This window comes from Camelus dromedarius, chromosome 36, assembly GCF_036321535.1.
Source record: "Camelus dromedarius isolate mCamDro1 chromosome 36, mCamDro1.pat, whole genome shotgun sequence".
Lineage (NCBI taxonomy): Eukaryota > Metazoa > Chordata > Mammalia > Artiodactyla > Camelidae > Camelus > Camelus dromedarius.
In genome coordinates this window covers 10,862,123-10,880,218 of record NC_087471.1, presented here as the reverse complement: position 1 = coordinate 10,880,218, position 18,096 = coordinate 10,862,123, and the positions used below count along the sequence as shown (strand labels likewise).

Sequence of the window (18,096 nt, the reverse complement as noted above, 5' to 3'; positions counted from 1 at the left end):
CTTGACTCCTTTCCAAAACTTTCAGCAATGTTGTCTTAGCACTACTTTTATGGTTTAAAAAAAAAAACGGTTTGTCATCTACTACTATGCTGTGTGAGCACGGGGGAGTGCAGGCACACACTATACTGTTAACATCAGTTATTGGTTGGGTTTAAAGGAGAAGAAAACTTTTTTCCATTACATTATCTTTTAATGATTTGACTTCTCAATAGGAATATTTTTAAAGGAAAAAAAAATGTTCGTGTCTTTTAAAAACGCTCACGCCCTTACCATAAAATGCAGGAATAAACTGGCGATCTGGCCTATGCGAGTTAGCAACTGCTATCAGCACCCACCACGCCCTTCTACAGTAAGTGTCCTGAACAGCACCCCAGCACTCACTGCCCGGAGCCTGTTTCCCGATTTTGAACAATGTACGGGCTGAGACGTTCGTGGAGACACATGGTGGCCACGTCACCCAGGAAACACACCAACAGGTCTGGTCACCCCGTTGGAAGCCTATGGAAATCTTCAAGATGAAAAACACCAGGGCCAAGGCACCCTTTGTATTCTCTTAAAATCAAAAAACTATTTTTGTGGTGAAACCCACACTTTCCCCTTCGCAAGTAGCTTTTCTGATCATTTCCAAATCAACCATAAAAAAAATTTCTTTCTCCCAACAGAAAGGAAAGCTTTTTACAGTAAAACATTGAGTCATCTCCTGGGATCCCAAGATGTACACCAGACATCGAGTGTTCAGACAGAACTCTAGGCAACTCTAATTTTAGTCTTCAAGTGCAAAGCTGAGTAAGAATCACCCTTACAGCTTGAAGCAGTCATTGTTTTTTCATGCTTTGAATTTCTCCCAGAGGTGTATTTATAGATTTAGGAAGATTAAAGGAAACCATTCCAGGACAAATCCCTCCAACAGGCCGTAATTACAAGGTCATCCAAGGAACCTGGTGGATGTGCAAGACGACGAGGGTCTACGGGACAAAGGGCCACTCAAGTCAGTTGCTTCTTCCCTTCTCATGGAAGGAATTCATTTCTGTTCCGTTAGGATAACTGAGAATAATTAAGAGGGCTTAAGAGTCGTTTTTTCAAACTGAACAAATAGAAATAAATGAGCTCCAAAACGCAATTATCTACAGATATTCATAACGGCATTTATTCCTAATTAACTAAAAAGTGCAAACCACCTAAACATCCCTCAAATGATGAATGGACAAACAGAACATGTTACATTCACACAATGAAATACCAGTTAGCGATAAAATGAAGTCCTGACACACGCTACAGCATGGATGGACCCTGAACACACTACGCCAGGCGAAAGAAGCCAGACACGAAGGACACATGCTGTGTGATTCCACCGACGTGAAGTGTCCAGAGCAGGGAAATCCACAGACACAGGAAGTCAATTAGTGGTTGCCTAGGCTGGGGAGGGTGTCTTTGTGGGATGCTGAAATGGCCTCAAAGTAGACCCCAGTGATGACTGCACTCTGTGAACGTACTGAAAAATCACCGAATTGTAAACTTCAAATGAGTGAATTTTACGGTATGTGAAATGTATCTCAGTAAAGTTGAGATAAAATACATCTGTATATATTTGTATAGTAATTGCCTCACAGGGTTAGAGGAGCTTTTCTGAAGGTGCATCTACGTTTGCAAACGGGCTGCAGCAAGGAGTTCTCTTTAGAGAATCGTGTTTGGATCTGGTCTAAACTAGGGGGTTGCAGCTGGAAGAGAGTAATGGTGGTCCTTCGAGATTCCCATCCCACTGATCGAGTCCACCTGAAGAGGGGAGCCCAGAAACAAGTCCTCGGGAGACCGAAGACCGACACTGCAGGTGGGGATCGTAGTCCTGGTCACCACCCCTCAGCTCACCAACAGGAAGGCAATCAAAATAAGAGATGCTCCCCCTTACTAGTTAGATCATCTCTGATGTCCTTAATTTCCTACAAATATATCTTCTTGTAGAAAAATCAGAAGTGATCATTTATGACAGGGTTAAAATCTCTTGAACATTGTGAACTTGGGATTAATACATCAGATATCTTTTTTGTTCTGATGGGATAGTGAAGGATTCTTTCACATCAGGAGATCATTTTTGGTAATCTTTAAAATGTAATCTTAATCTTTGGTCTTAGTCAAGAGAATAATGGAGTCTTAGGAGTGATATTTAAAGTAACTTTAATTTAATACAAACGTCACATACTTCCACCTTCCCAGAAATGGTGGCTTCATCTTAATTACGGAAATGGAAACTATTATGACTTAAGCCTTCATTCTGTGGTGTGTGTGTTTGGACAAGTTTAGGCAAACAGCAAAGATTCAGAAGTCCTACCACCAAACCTCCAGCACTGAGAAAACGCTAAAGCCAACACAGTCTTCCACCTGGTAGTTCAATATGAGCTGCAAAAATTTAGTCCCATTAGTCCTTCAATTCCAGATTGTCTGGATTCCTTGGGGTCTGGAGACTTGGGGTTGTTCTGGTTTACCCCCTGCCGCCCCGGGACTCACGAGCTTTTCCTCCGGCCCCTTCAGTTGGCTTGTGCAATTCTGCTCTCGGAACCATGGAAATTCAACATGGTCGTCACCAGCTCCGGGAGGTCAAAATCGTGTTTCCACCCCCAGTCCTTCCGAGCGTTGCTGTCATCAAAGTTCATCGGCCAACTATCCGCTAGGACAAGACATGGGAGAGGACCTGATGTTATGTGGGCTCTAGATCTGCAGAAAGGTCTAGAACATTTAAAATCAAGGTCTGTCATCCACAAAAGAAATTTCCTCTTTGAAATCCCCCCTTGAGCAGAAGAGCGGCTATCACGCGCATCAGCCGTCACCTCCTCAGCCTAGAGGCCGGCGGAAGCTGGCTACCGCCAGGTGCGGGGAGCGGTCACCTACTAGTAAAGCCTCACGCACACTTGTGACGTGGGGCTACTGGGCTCAAAAGGCACTCAGAGTAGCAGTCGCAGCACTTGAGAACCCAGGGCTACTCTCACACTGCATCTGCTCGTTTTATGTTTAAACTGTCACACGGCGAAGTGCAGACAAGCTGTGGATCTGGGGTGGTTCTAGTCCACCCACTTTAGAGAGCATTTCCCAAAACCACAGCACCTGCCGGCTCTGGTCCCAGCACTTCCTCCTCCAGAAGGTGTCGGGCCCCCTGGGGAGGCGCTGGGCTCCCCTGCGCCTCCATGGTTTATGTCCTCGGGGACCTCGCAGGGAGGACTGAAGCCTAGTTTTGGTTTGGACGGGGGTTCACAGAGAGCTACCAACCTATGGCCTGGCGGACAGAGTCCACGTTGTACGTGATCTGGAATTCCGGGATGTGCTTGAGGACCTCCTGGGCCAGCTCCGCGGGGGTGAAGCTCATGGCATTGATGTTGTAGGTCCGCATGGAGAGGGACTCGGCCGGGGCCTCCATGACCTCCAGGGTGGCCCGGAGACAGTCATCAATGTACATCATCGGGAGCCGCGTGCCGGGTTCCAGGTTGCACTCAAACCTGCCGTTCTTGACAGCGCTGTGGAAAATCTGCACCGCATAGTCTGAAAGAGAACCTCGTCTGTGGGTCTTCTCGCAACAAAAGCACGAGCGAGCCTCTTGGATTAAGGCAGTGGTTCTTAACTGTCCTACTCTCAGAACCTCTCTATGCACTTAAAAAACGCTGAGGACCACCCCCCCCCCGAAAGAGGCCGTTAATGTGAGTTACAGCAGTATCAACTATCCCAGAAATTAACTGAGAATTTTTAAAAATATTTCTACATTTTGACAATAATAAACTCTTCACACATTCATATGTAGGATATCTCATGTGAAAAAGAACATATTTTCCAAACAGAGAAAATTTATTGCAAAGAATGACGTGTTTTACATTCTGAAAATCTCTTTACTGTCCAGCTTACTGGGAGACAGCTGGTCTACCTGCTTCTGTGTTCAGTCCACTGCGCTACATGTATCACGTAGCCTTGGAAAAACTCTCCACGGAGAGTGAGAGAGGCAAACAACATCTCAGTATTGATATGAAAATAGCTTTAACCTTCTGGACCCCTCAAGGATCCCCAGGGGGCCCCAGTGCACACTTGGAGAAGCACCATGTTAAGGCGAAAACTTTTTTAAAGTAACCAAAACCAAAGGCTCTTAAAATCTCTCCAGTTTTGTCAATTATCTTTGACGGTATCTCAGAATCCCTCACATGGGAAGGGTCTCTGACGTGAGAGTTACTGAATACAACACATGCTTGAATCCAAAACAGTAAGAGCAACAAAGATGTGGAAAACAGTATGGAGGTTCCCGAAAAAAACTAAAACAAAACTACCACACAACCCAGCAATTCCATTCCCAGGGATACATCCGAAGAAAACAAAACACGACTGCGAAAAGGTGCATGCACCCCACTGTTCACAGCAGCATCATTTACAACAGCCAAGACATGGAAGCCAGCTTAGTGTCCATCAGCAGATGACTGGGTAAAGAAGCTGTGGCGCACGCACACAATGGAATATTACTCAGCCATAAAAAAGAATGAAATCTTGCCATTTGCAACAACATGGATGAACTTGGAGGGTATTATTCCAAGTGAAACAAGTCAGACAGAGATAGACAAATACTGTATGTTAGATTTATGTGAAATCTAAAAAACAGAGCAAACTAGTGAATATAAAAAGACTCAGATATAGAAAACAAACTAGTGGTTACTAGCCAGGAGAGGGAAGAGGGAGGGGCAAGGTAGGGGGAGGGGACTAAGAGGTACAAACTAGTATGTATAAAATTAATAAATTATAAAGATACATTGTTCAGCATAAGGAATATAGCCAATATATTATAGGAACTATAGAAAGAGTATAATCTTTAAAAATTGTGAATCACCGTGCTGTACACCTGAAAGTTATAAACGCTATAAATCAACTATACCTCAAAAATAAAAAATGAAGTTACCATGCCTGGCGCTTCAGTCACCAGTGAATAATACAGCAAAGTAACTGGCTGTACTAGAGATGGGCACTAAGCCACACTCATTTTTGGACAAGCTTTTCTAAAATAAAAACTAAGGCGATTTGGATAAATAATAACCACCACCACAGGAGCAAGGCTTTGTTCTCTCTTAATACGCAATGCAGAGTGGCTATTTTAATAGATCTCTGTATTAAGAAGCTAAGGTGTATTCAAAGAAAGAGGCTATTTCTCTTTCGGTGTCTTCCCACAGTGTGGGTAACAAGCTTGTTCTCAAAAACGGTCTGTTTGATTCCAGCACTGTGGGCGGGCGGCCAATCTCACTGAATTTACAACACCAGCAAGAGCTGCCCTGAACACGTACATCTAAGTCAAAAGGGTACAATGAGCTTCTCAGATGCACTACCCCCCCAGCAAGGAACAAGGATGCTCAACTCCTATCAGCACATGGTCTGTCCCCACTCTGCCTGGCAATTAGCAAACTTACCTTACATCAGAAAAGAAATCGAAAACACTTACCAGTTGTTCCTCCTCCAGGCTGAGAGTCAGCAGAAATGATCCCAGGGTATCTCAGGCAGCGGAAATCTAACCCATACCGGTAGTAATAATACTACGAGAAAGGGAAAACTCACTTTCAAAAGAATCTTTTAAATCAGGTAGAGCAATGCAAATAAATGTCTTTTTCTGAAGTATCATCCCAAACATTCACATTAAAATACTCCTTAAAAAAATGAAGACTCTCGAACTGAGTCACTTTCTTTTAATAACTCTGAAGTTTTTCTCTTCAAAGAATCATCATTCTCGTGATAGCATCACTAGACAACAGAGCAGAGAATAAATCAGCCTACAGTAAGCAGGGATTTCCCACCTTTCTCTGCAAGGTACCCCCTGCTCACTATCCTGAACAAATGTCCACGAGCCTGTCCTGCACTGCGGCCGTGGGAGGAGGACAGGGCAGGACGGCGACTTGTGATTTGTCAGCTGAAGGCTCAGACACCAGCTAAAATGCGCTATAGAGCTATAAAGACAGAGAATGTAAAAAAATAAGACCCAAAAGATGTCCTGAAGTTTCCGTAATGCAAAGACTACCAGCACTGGGAGCCTGAAAGATCAGTGCGGTACAAATGAGACAGGAAGCGAGTAAAAGAGGAGGTGCCGTTTGAGAGCCGTGCAGGAAACGCTGAGTGTCATCACAGGGCTAGGACCCGCCGGAGCCGGGACCCGCCACTTGGCAAACACAATCAGTTCATGAGCATTTCCGGGGCCAGGGCTGGGGGAGGGAGACAGCCCCCCCCCACCGAGGATGAGTCAGCAGGTGTTCGAGGTAAGAAAAGGCAACCCTGGGCCCTCTCGCCAAGCGATGCTTACCTCCCCCATGAGCTCCGCGTGGACCTTGGACACCCCGTAGATAGTCCTGGGTCTCTGAATACAGAGATCGGGGGCTGGGTTCCGCGGAGAAGTCGGTCCGAAAGCCCCAATGGTGCTTGGCACAAACAACCGCAGGCCGTGTTCCGCCGCAACATCCAGAACATTGTGCAGCCCTGCAACGAGCAGACGTCGTAACCCGGGAAGCCTCCTCCCAAAGTGCTGGGGAGTTCGGCAAAGAGACCGCTGGGGCAAGACCCAGAGACCCACCAGTGATGTTCACGGCTCTTGCCAGGGACACGTTTGCTTCCCCCACTGCGCTGAGCAGAGCACTGTAGTGAAACAGCCAAGTGACGCGGTTGTTCACCACGGTCTCCCGAAGGTTCTTGTAATCCAGGATGTCGGAATAAATAAACGGGCCTACAAGCAGTGAGATCAGGAAAGGGAGAGAGTCGGGGGCTTGAAAAGCTAAGTGTATCTTGTCCCCTCCTGCTCTGACTTCAAATTCTATTAGCACCAAGTTGGTAACTGAACAACACGGATAACATCCAGCATTTTTCTTAAGGAAGAAAAAACAAACCCCAATTGCCTCCGGCTAACAACAGCTAATAGTCCTTACACCTGCCAGGCTCTGTGCTAAGGGCTTTCCATGTATTTAACTCTCTCACAGTCCCTGAGGCAGATATTTTGCTGATGAGGAAACTGAGGCACAGAGCGGTTAAGTAACCGGCCAGGATTAAAAAGAATAAAAGTAAGAACTGGCAGACAACCAGGCAGCTGTTCACGCCAAACCTACAGGCACATGGCGGTTTCCCTCTGCTTACAGGCTGCATGTTTTAAAGGAACAGAGGAAAGGGTTTTACAAAACAAGCCACACACACCGCAGTACAGAGGAACCACGCATCGTGAGTTCGCCACCCCCGGTCAGGCTAGAGGTAGAGCTGATTTTGGGCAATGCCAACGCCTCCACTTTCAGCAAATTAGCGCTCTTCCCCACGGTCAGCAGCAAAAGGCTGTTGCGGAACCAGGAAGGACCAGGAAATGTGATAAAAAAAAATGTTTCTGAGGTGGTAGAAGACTTGGCTAGAGGAGTATGAGGCTTGTGTGGGCGCCCAGTAGTTTAAGAGCAAATCCGTGCTGAAAAATGAGGATTAATTTCTCCAAAACTGAAAGTTCCTTGTGTTGGTGGTATAGTGGTGAGCATAGCTACCTTCCAAAATTTAAAGTTCCTTTTCCTCATTACAAAACCTGATTTTCACTTTCTCTCTGAGCTAAGTTAACTAAAAACTCCAAAAAACAGGACTCAACGTTTTTATTCCAAAGATACAGCTCCAAAGAATATCCCAAGATATTATCCCAAAACTTTACTTCAGGTTCCAAAGACCTCGCCTGTCCCTGCCTCACCTGAACGAGCAGCAGCTATCCCCTAGACATGCTACAGAACTAATGGGGACGAAAACATGAGACACTTAGAAGTGACACAAATGTGCCTCCTCCTTTAATTCACAGGCCTGGGGAGCAGCTGTGACACTGACTCCGGAGCTGCCCCTCCGACTGCAATCCTCTTACCGCTAAGGAAGACGTGCTCGGGCGGCTTCCGAATGTCGGACAGAATCACGTTGTCCTTCCCAAATCGCTTCCTACAGGGAAATCAAACACGCGCGTTTGATCGAGGATATAACAGGTCCTATGAAAACAGTCTTTCCAACAGGAACTGTAGTGCCCGTCGGCCTCCAAGTGCCTCCTTTTCACGCCCTTCCTCCCTCTTCATCCTCAACTCCCACCCTGTCAGTTCCAGCCACGCTGGCGGCTGCATCTCCTGCTTCTGCCCCACCTCGGCAGCATCCCTGTATCCGTCACCCATTTCTTCCTGGTGCCCCTGAGTCTCTCCCCCTCATTCTTCTCTCCTCTTATCCTTCCCTCCCACTCCCTCCAAATCGCACACTGTTCCTTCTCAGTCTCTACGTGCACTTCCCTCTGCCCCCAAACACCTGAAACTCAAGTGACTCATTTAGAGGTGGGTGTCCTATTCTGCTGAGCTTAGAAAAGGCAGAGGACCAGAGTGAGGGACGCTGAGTCAAGGACCTGAAACAATGTCTCTGATACTAACAGGCTCAATGAAATGCATTCTAAACGGGCCCATAGATAACGCTATCGTAAAATGGTCAGGAGCAAGAGGAGAGAGAAAGATTCAGTGGTCCAGTGGAGCCACAGACAAGCTTCACACACCGAAAACCTCAGATTTTCCATTTCAACTCAGGGCTCTTACCTCAAAAAGCTAGCAAGCCCCACTCCAAGCTGGCCAAGACCCCCTGGAAGAAGAAGTAAAACAACAAATCTTTAATGCAAATCTAACCAATTCAATTATTCCCAGAATGAAACAACAGAGTGAGATTCTCCTGGCAGCCTTAGCAAGTTAGGTAGAGCCCCAGGTTGGCCTGACAGACCTCAGAGAGCTTCTCCGAGCCGGGACAGAGATCAGCACAGGCCAGGTCAGTTTCAGAGACAAAGCGCCTCCGAGAGCGGAGTGGCTGAGGGGAAGCCCGGGGGGCAGGAAGGGAACAGTCACGAGAGAGCAGGACCACTTCCTGGCTCCCCGGGCCAGGAGTCCACGACCAGCCTTGTCTTCATTATTTGATGGGCTGGGAAGCAGAACACTCAAAGCCAGATATGCCAGTATGAGATCAGCCTCTGGTGGATTATCCAGAGCGCCCTCCTCCATCAGACCCACAGTGGAACAGGAAGGGGGAAGCGAGGGGACAAACGTCACCTAAAAAAGGGCAAATAACTGAATGGACAAGGAACTGCTGAGAACATTAAAAATGAGTATTAGAGCATCCTGATTTGGAGACTTACAAATGCCCTTGGTGGAAATGGGAGCACTGGGGGTCTGGGAGCACAGACAGGGGGATACAAGTGTAAACTTCACTTGGGAGAAATTAACGAAGCAGGAAGATACAGAAAGCAGGATTTCCTGTCAGCATGTGTTAACAAGGGACTACAACCAGCCCAGTGACAGTAACCCTGGGCCCTGGAAGATGCTGTTGGTGGAGGGAGGAGGGAATCAAACAACACAGACAAGAAGCTGGACGAGTGGTGGGTGGGGGGAGTGCAGAGGGAATCGACCTCCCTTCCAGCCCATTTACAGCAGGAGAGGAGGTGGCGGCGGCAGTGGAAGACAGACAGATAGACAGACACACACACACACACAGAGGAATGGAAGAAGCACAATGATGTGAAGCCAAGGGACAGAAATCTGGCAAAGAGAGGACAATAAAACATGTCAATCAAAATCAGAGGCGGGCTTGGGTGGGCTAGAAGGACCTGTGGACGGACAGTCAAGTTCGCGGTGAGCGGGGAGGGGACAGAAACAGGTGTTGGGTGGACACAGGGTGAGGAGGGTAGGGAGCAAGTCTGGCCACAACGGGATGCAGGCAACACAAGGTGCCAGTGAGGAGCTCCTCGGACAGACCCTGGCTATCTCCTCCGTCTCCAGCACACAGCCGTACGGGGACCACCTGGGCCGAGGAACTTGGCCGAGGAAAGACGCACCCGATCCCAGAGTCTCCAGAGTCCACATTCTGCCCGTGACCCTTGGCTCCTAGGCCATTCCTGGCAGGAAAGGGGAACCAAGTCTCACTGCAGCTTTTCGGCCCCCAGGTTCCTAGGTCCTCCCTTCAGACAATAAAAGATTTTGGCTGGGAAACCAAGCCTTGGAAATAGTGTCAAAATAAGAACTAGGGACTTGCAACATTCCAGAAGAAGCCAACAGTGAAAAGAATCTCTGATTAGTAAGTGTTACCCGGTGGCATGCTAGATGTTCCAAAAACAAATGCACAGACACACAGAAGAGAAAAGAACGAAGTCACAAATGTGGAAAAAAGAAAAACCCAACCTGTAATTAAGACACGTGGCGGGTCTGCTTCAGAGAACGAGGTGGAGTGGAAGTTGGCATCCGCTGGAATCTGCCGAGGGGAGGTGCCCAGAAACCGGCAGGGCAGGGCGGGCGTCCGGCAGCCACAGGCCGGGCCCTGCAGCATCCGGCCGGCAACCTCCCGCAGCATCCTGACCACCGGCATGCTCGCAGCAGACACCCTGGAATGCAAGAGGAGGAGAGTTCAGTATAGAACTGCTCACTCTCCCGACCCCTCGAAACACAAACTCGTTAACCAAAACTAACACTAGGATCGCCAGCTCGTGAGCAAAACCACGTTCTGGATTCACGAACTAAACTAAAGAGACCGCTGAGTGCGCCAACAGGGAGCCGGTCAAGAGCCATCTGTAAGCCCAGCCCTGTGACAAGGGGATAAACGTTGCTCGTGCAAAGTGCAGACAAACAAAGGCCGGCCAGATTTAGAACTGGAGCCGTGCAGTGCTGACATCAACTGGGATCCAAAGCCACAGAGGACGTTACTGTGTACAGAGCGGTCCACCCCAGAGACACAAAGTCACGGATCCTAGCGAAGGCCTCAAATCTCTGCAACTGTTATCATCTGTCCACGCACCACCGAGGCGCAAATGGGTCCCAGATTCAGTAGCACAGAGTCCTGTAAATCTTGCGCTAACTCAGATGTTATCTTCAGGATGAGCCAAACGAGAAAAGAAAATGGACAACATAAAAAGGCCCCCAGCAATGTTTATTAAGAGGTAACTAATTCCCTTTTCACTGCCATCTCTTTAGAAAGATTCAGTTAGAAAAGCCATTTTCTCCTCTCTTCCCAGATCATGGGTATTTTATTTCAGTCCAGCTCCTCTTCCCTGTCCGCTTTACCCGGGCAAGCATGTCACAAGAGTAACTCAGAGCTACAGGGGTTGCTCCACTGGTTTTAACAGCGACCTTCCTGCCCAGCCCTGGAACATCGGGCCTCTGCCCTCTGCACGCAGCCCCGTGACCTCCACCTCCGTCAGCTGTAAGATTTCTAACAGGACTGGTACAGGAGCCACGAGAGTCCACGCTGGTGCCCAACCCCCTTGCCAAGAAACGGCCAGATCTCAACCATCTTACATGCTGCACCATGAGGAGAAAAAGGTAAACCACCACTAAAGGCAGTTCCCCTTTAAGATCTGAACTGAGCCTGGTGTCACACTCAACCCAGGGCCTCGAGTAGGTAGCAGAATTCTAAGTTAAAGAGCCAGAGGCAGCAGGACCTTTCCTGCAATCCCTGGGGTCCCAATTATAGAAAACAAAAGGAAAAGACAATCTTCTGAAACCATGTGCCTTCACACCCTTTCCTGAGCCTCGGCAGTCCTGTTCTTCTGGACACTGAAATAAGGTGTGGCTTCTGTCGGGTCAGTGGCTTGGTCCATGAGGGTCCCCACCATCAGACGCAGCCCTGCCGAGCTCCTGGGGCCCTTCATCTGGTTAACTTTTCCAAATAAGCAGAGGACAACCTGCTGCTGGCGCATCTCAGGATTGGAAGGGAGGTGTCCAGGGTGGTCCACGTTACAGGAGAGGCCCGCTCTTTTCTTCAAACATCTGTTTAAATCATCCGTGCGGCCGCCGTCGACATCTGAGACCAGGTAAGAATTCTGATTCTTAGACCCACTTATTTCAGCAAGTTCAAGGGGATGGTGAGGAAGCCATGAAGCAGCTAGATTTACCAGAACGTCTAAAACTCAGAGACAGTTCCCACTTCCCAAAAGCAAAGAAATGATGGCCACAGGTGAAGTTTGTTTTCCCTTTAAAGTTTGAAGAGGCTGGAGTCAGGGAAAAGGCAAACCCTGAAGATACAAAATAGGTACAACTCTATTTATCTTTTCTTTCCCCAAAAGGGGAAAGCACGAAGGAGGCTCACATTCTTGGTTGACTATGAGGTATTTTAGTTTAATGAGGACAATTCATGATTGAGCTGGTTCTCATTCCACTACTATCACTAGACCACATTGGATGCTCCCTACATGCCACAGGCCTGAGTGCCTTCCTGTATTACAGCATTTAACCATGGCAATCACCATCCTTCTCGGGGAGCCCAGTTCTTAAACGCCAAGCGGCACTGTTGTCCATATTATGGGACTGCTTTGATTAACAGTGCATGGACAGTAAAAACAAAACCAAAAAACCCCCCAACCATACACAGCATGTATCTATTACAAGTCAACATTATTACCTTGCCACTGCCAAGTTCAAGTTAATAATTTTAAGGCAGCAGTTCTCAAACTTTTCTGGTCTCAGGGCTCCTTTACACCCTGAAAAATTAAGGACAGAGAGCTTTTGTTTACGTGGGTTCTATCTAACAATATTTGCTGTAACAGAAAGCAAAACTGAGAAATGTTTAATGCATGAATTCATTTAAAATCAACAAACATGTTAGCAAACATATTTTTATGAAAATAACTATACTTTCCAAAACAAACAAAAATTTACTAAGAGTGCCACCATTTTACATTTGTATGTCAGTCTTCCTTAAAAGAAGACGGCTGATTCCCACATCTGCTTCTACATTCAGTCTGTCTGGTGCTTTGATTGAAGTAAATGAGGAAAATTCAGACTTACATAGCAAAGCAGTGGGGAAAGGAAAAAGTATTTTAAAAGCCTCTTCAGATAATTCTGGATACTCATCTTGGCTATCCCCAAACTAAACACATGGTAGTTTCTTAAAGGTTAGTTGCAAGATGGAAGCTGAAGCCATGATCAGTGAACCTTTTGTACCTGTTAACTTAAAATCCACTGGTCCATCTAACACTTTGAATAGGTCTTTTACTTCTGCATGATTCTGTAATTTCACGCATTGGTCTTTTGGGAAATATTGTCTCAGGGAGTCATGCAGAGCTTCCAAATGTTAACACACTTTACCACACGATCTCAAAGTCTTCCTGGTTGATATCACTGATCTCATCAGAAAATCCCTAAGTATTGAGAAGCTGTCAAGTTCACAGTAGTGGGTATCAGTTAATTTGCAACAAATGCCATTTGTTGTTTCCTTGACAGGCTCATTTGGTTCATTTTTTAGAAAATGTATGCCGATTATCCAGGTATGAATAACCACGGTTTGTCAGTCATTCTTTCAAGCAAAAATGGCTCTTCATGAAAAGAAAAAAGTGGCTAGTTTAGCTCACAGTTCAATGCTTTATCTCAAGACAACCATCATATTTCAATCATCCATTCTCACATGACACACTAAAAAGATATGTCTCAAGGGTCAAGATTTAGTAAAGCTAATCACTTTTACTGTTTCAAAAAGGGCATTCTTAAGCTTTCAAATTTTTGTTTTATATTGAAAGCACACGGCAGTGAAGAACCCCATGGCTGTCCAGCCTGGTACCACCACTTGACTTGTGCAGTCGGTGTAACCTGTGCACCGTCAGTGCAAATTCAACACAGTTGCTCCAGAATAAACCATGACATCCAAAAAAAAACCAAAAAAAAACCTTATTCTATACTGACTACTTTGACACTGTTTGTCGCCAGCCACTAAAAAGATATTCTTTGGTGACTGGTTGGCACCGACACCAGATGAAGACAAAAACAGCAAGTCCTACCATAGCTACAAACTCCTCCGTTTGTAAGGTGAAAATACACCTCTAGTCAGTCTTCACGTTTGCAGCTAAATCTTTAATTTGACAAATCCCTGTATTATTAGAGGTGGCAGTGCTCTGATTCCTTTCAATGCTTTTTCATCCAAGCAAGGCTTTATTGTGTGTTTCTCCAGGCACTGCAATTTGATAACCTATCCTTGAAGACACTTCAATAGGCTTTTCTTTTCTAGTTTGGAAAGTTGTAACAAATAATTTTGGGCTTTTAAAGAGCTCATCATATCTACATTTAATTCATTCATCTCCTTTTTCTTTACATGACGGAATGGTTGGTCTCAGAATAATGCTATTGCCACCAAAATATTATTTTTAAAAGTTCGGTGGCATGAGACATAGAAGGTAAATTTCTAACTTCTGTAAAGCTGAGGAAGACTTTCACATTCTCATGGATTAGTTTTGCACATTTATCTGGAGTAAATTCCTCTTTCCATGAGTCAGAGAACTGTTATGTCATTTCATTTTTTTTTTTTCCCAGTATTTAGAGACATAGATGGTATAGCTTTGAGTTGAAAAAAAAAATCAAGTTCTCTAATATCCCCCCTTTTAAGCCAATGATCTATCCTTAAATATAAAAACATATAAATACCCTTTTACTTAAGAATAAAATATTAAGTTCAAAAGAATTTTTGTACCATTTAAAAATTCAGAAGTTTTCACATCAAGACTACAAAGTATATTTACTTTTTGTTATTTTTCCATCTAGTCACAAGGCTCAACTTAGGCATTTCAAAGTATGACTTATTAAAAGCAAATGAGGCCCCAGAGATGACAGCAGGTGTAACTGAAGGCAGCTACTAACAATGCACACAAGTGCTGAAGAAGAGACAGAGTTCATCTCTGAAAATGCACATATCTATACGCTAAGCCTACTATCCTCAGAAGATTCTAGAAACACAGAAGCACTACCACACATCTCATTAGCCATCCGAGGAAAAGCTCATTACCAGTTATACAGCCTCTGGAAAACCCCATCATACACCTGTGAGAGAAAAAAACGAAACAAGGCAAATAATAGTATTATTTTTATAATAGTTTTCACCTCATGGACCCTACAAAGGTCTCAGGGAACCCCAGGGTTCCCCAGATCACACTTTGAGAACAGGTGTTCTAAAGTAAAACTTGCTTTGCCAAGCGAGTTACTAAACTGACAGAGGGAAACCATCAAAGATGAAAGGTCAGATTTCCATTTTAAATAGTCCGTTTACCTCTTCTGCATTAGTTCTGAGAAAGCAGTGACATCATGAAGGGGGTGGTGGGGAGGGGATGGTGGAGATACAGACTCAGCTCAACTGGCTTTGGGGCTTGTTTGGACGTGGGGCAGCTGGTGATGGAATAGAGGACACCGAGTTCTCTAAGGTGCACTGTTGCAAACCTGGGCTACCTGGAGAAGCAAGTGAGGGAAGAGACAAAGAAGCTTAGTTCTGAGCGTGTTGGTTTCAGGTGCCAGAACAACACAGCCACCTTCCCTGTGGAGCTGAACTCTGCCGAGCACTTCCAAGAAGTGCCAGGCGCACGTCAGAGCTCAAACACTGTGTCGAGCAGGTGGACAGAAAGGAGAAACTAAGAAATATCAGGGCTTTGTCTACACCACAATAAACAGAATGCCCCCGGTGTCAGAAAAAATTACTTCAGTTTCTTAGGGGAAGAAAAAACTGTGATTGTGATTGCTCTCAAAACAGGTAATTCTATTTCAGGAATATTAAAAGAAATGCCAATTTGAAATATTGAAGACCAACAAAATAGGCCTTTTTCCTAAGGGTGCACCATCAGTTTCCCTCAACGTTCTATCTTGTGATTTCCCCAAATTTCTAGTTCTAATCATTCTCAGCAGGGAGACAGTAAATAAGGATGTATTAAGTAATGTCTCCAGCACATTAAGCAAGACGCTAAAAGTATCCGGCCCCCAACAGATGAATGGATAAAGAAAATGTGGTACACACATGCGATGGTATATTATCCAGCCTTGAAAAAGGACGCTGTGTCACAGGCAACAAGATGAAGAACTTGGTGGACATTATGATGAGTGAAATAAGCTAGTCACAAAAGGCCAAATACAATATGATTCCATTGACGACTTATAGGAGTGCTCTTTAAGTAATAAAAAAAAATCATAAAAACAGTAAGTAGAAAGATAGTTGCCAAGGGCTGGGGAAAGGGGGAGGGGATTCTACTGTTTAATTAACAGGTGTGGTTTTAGTTTTGCAGCATAAAACAGTTCTAGAGATCTGCTGCACAACACTGAATATACTACTGAGCTGTATACTTAAAAATGGTTAAGATGGTAAACTTTATATTGTGATTGAAACCACAATTTAAAATTTAAAAAAAAAACCCGGCCCTAACAATTGGTCGCTGCATACATATATTGCTGAGGACCTAGAAAATTCGCGGGGTGGAGATGAATGCTGCTCCAGAAACCCATCAAACCCCAGTCCCTTCCAAACTCTCAAGCCCACTCACTGAACCCCCTAAATGGTTCTTTTCCCTCTGCTTATAAACCTGCCGAAATCTCTTACTCCATTACTCGTCTTTCCCTTTCCCTCCAGTCTTAGGGGTGTCCAGTGTTCCCACGGCCCCAAACCCTCATTCCCTGCCCCTCCAAGTGGGGTGTCTTGCTCTGAACCCCGTGAAACTGCTTTCACCAAAGGTCAGCCGTTGCCCAGCTGACAACTTCCTGGCCCCAGTGCCCTCTCCCAGTGCTGACCATACCCACCTGGGTTCCCCCGCTCTCTCCCTCTGCTTTAAGGACCAGTAACCCTTGTAAGACATTTGGAAAGGCAGTCTCCACTTTACATCCTCCAGTCCACTAAATCATAACAACAATGTGTCCTTTTCAGAGTAATGATCCAAGGAAAAATCAGGCACCTCAACGACTGTGCGCTGGAGAAGCATCTGTTTTCCTGAACTCCTATCTGACCCTCACAGGAACTGTGAAACTGGGATCTTTTCTCCATTTTGCAAGATGAACTGACCCGCCCAAGGTCAGGCAGATACTATCAAAAGAAGGGGGTGGAAACCAGGTCCTTTGAGTCTCAAACCTTGCTTCCACCACCCCCACTCTTCTCCCTCAAGAGAAAACATCAGGTACCTAAGACAGGACAAGGAAGAAACTCTCCGTCGTACCGCAGGGGCACCTTCCCCACCCCGCCCCTCCTCCCTTCCAGCTGGGCTCCCCCTCCTCCCCAGGACAGCACAGACCCGACCAGGGGGTTCAAGGCCAGACACCGGCCTCCCTCGCCGTGCGTCTGCAGTCTATGTACACTACCTTGCGAAACCTCAAGTTTCCCCATCCTTAGAAAGGGGACAATGACAGGACCACCATATTGGACCGTTGAGAGTATTTGACAAAAGCAATTTATAAAAGCAGTTAGCAAACTGCTCAGTCCGTGTAGACTCCATCAACAAGCTGATAAAGTCCACACTTAATACGGGGATAATCCGAAAGCCAGAAATGGTCCGGGGGAAGAATTCCCGGAGCCCTAAGCGTGAGCCACAGAGGGTGAGTCTTAAACGGAGGTCTGGCTCTGCGGAGCGGCGCCCCACGCCCTCTCATGCACACCTACCCGGCAGAGGGAACTCAAGAAGACGCGGGGACTTGAGACGCACGCGGGTCTCCGGCCTCGGCCTGCCGGCTCGCTCTGGAAAGGGAGTGGGGCCACCCCTCTGCGGGAAATGACTGGATAAACCGGTTTTATGAGAAGAGCCGCTCCCACCCATATTTCCTGGCAAACGGTGCCCTTCCAAAAAGTAAGAAGGGCCGGGTGCCACGCCTGCCGACCCCAGCAGCGCCCTGGCCCTTCCCCGGCCCCCCGGCTCCGCGGTGACGGCTGGGGACCCGCGCCCGCGCCCGGGAGCTCAGTCTGCGGCGCCGCGCCCGGTCACACCAATCGGGCCAGGGGGATCAGGAGACCCCACGAAGTCGGCCTCTGTTCCAAAGGGGCTCAGCCTCTGGGGTCAGCTGCAGGGGGACCGTCCGGCCGCCTCCGCACTGACCTTTCAACGCAGGCGCCGGGAGATGCTGCGCTGCGGCGCGGGAGCTGGAACTGCACGTGGCCGAAACGCTAAACGCAGCGAGCAGAAAACCGAGTCCGCGCCCGGCGTCCGGCGCCTTTATGCTCCCCGCGCCCAAACCCGCCCCCCGGCGCACCAATCCTCTTCTTCGGCCCGGGCCGCCCCTGCGTCGGCGCCGGGTCACCGCGAGGGAGGGCGCCGGTTGCCTTGGTAACCCTCGCCGGGTCTAAGCAGGGCTCCTGGGCGCGCGCGCT

General features: G+C 46.9%; 1 protein-coding gene across 2 annotated transcripts; it reads right to left on the bottom strand.

The window, feature by feature from the left end:
- Nucleotides 1-2,155: 2,155 nt before the first annotated feature.
- On the bottom strand, nucleotides 2,156-17,963 carry LOC105101953 (L-threonine 3-dehydrogenase, mitochondrial). 2 transcript variants are annotated; one of them, XM_010995224.3, is made up of 9 exons: nucleotides 17,825-17,963; nucleotides 10,194-10,393; nucleotides 8,568-8,610; nucleotides 7,868-7,938; nucleotides 6,569-6,718; nucleotides 6,302-6,474; nucleotides 5,453-5,543; nucleotides 3,259-3,528; nucleotides 2,156-2,662 (listed from the first exon to the last, which is right to left on the bottom strand). In XM_010995224.3, exons 2-9 carry the CDS (start codon nucleotides 10,375-10,377, stop codon nucleotides 2,523-2,525), a joined length of 1,122 nt encoding a protein of 373 aa, XP_010993526.1. In that variant the 5' UTR covers nucleotides 10,378-10,393; nucleotides 17,825-17,963; the 3' UTR covers nucleotides 2,156-2,522. The 2 variants fall into 2 exon arrangements, with proteins under 2 accessions (XP_010993526.1, XP_064338568.1); XM_064482498.1 differs by lacking the exon at nucleotides 17,825-17,963 and adding an exon at nucleotides 12,406-12,479.
- Between the last annotated feature and the right edge of the window lie 133 nt (nucleotides 17,964-18,096).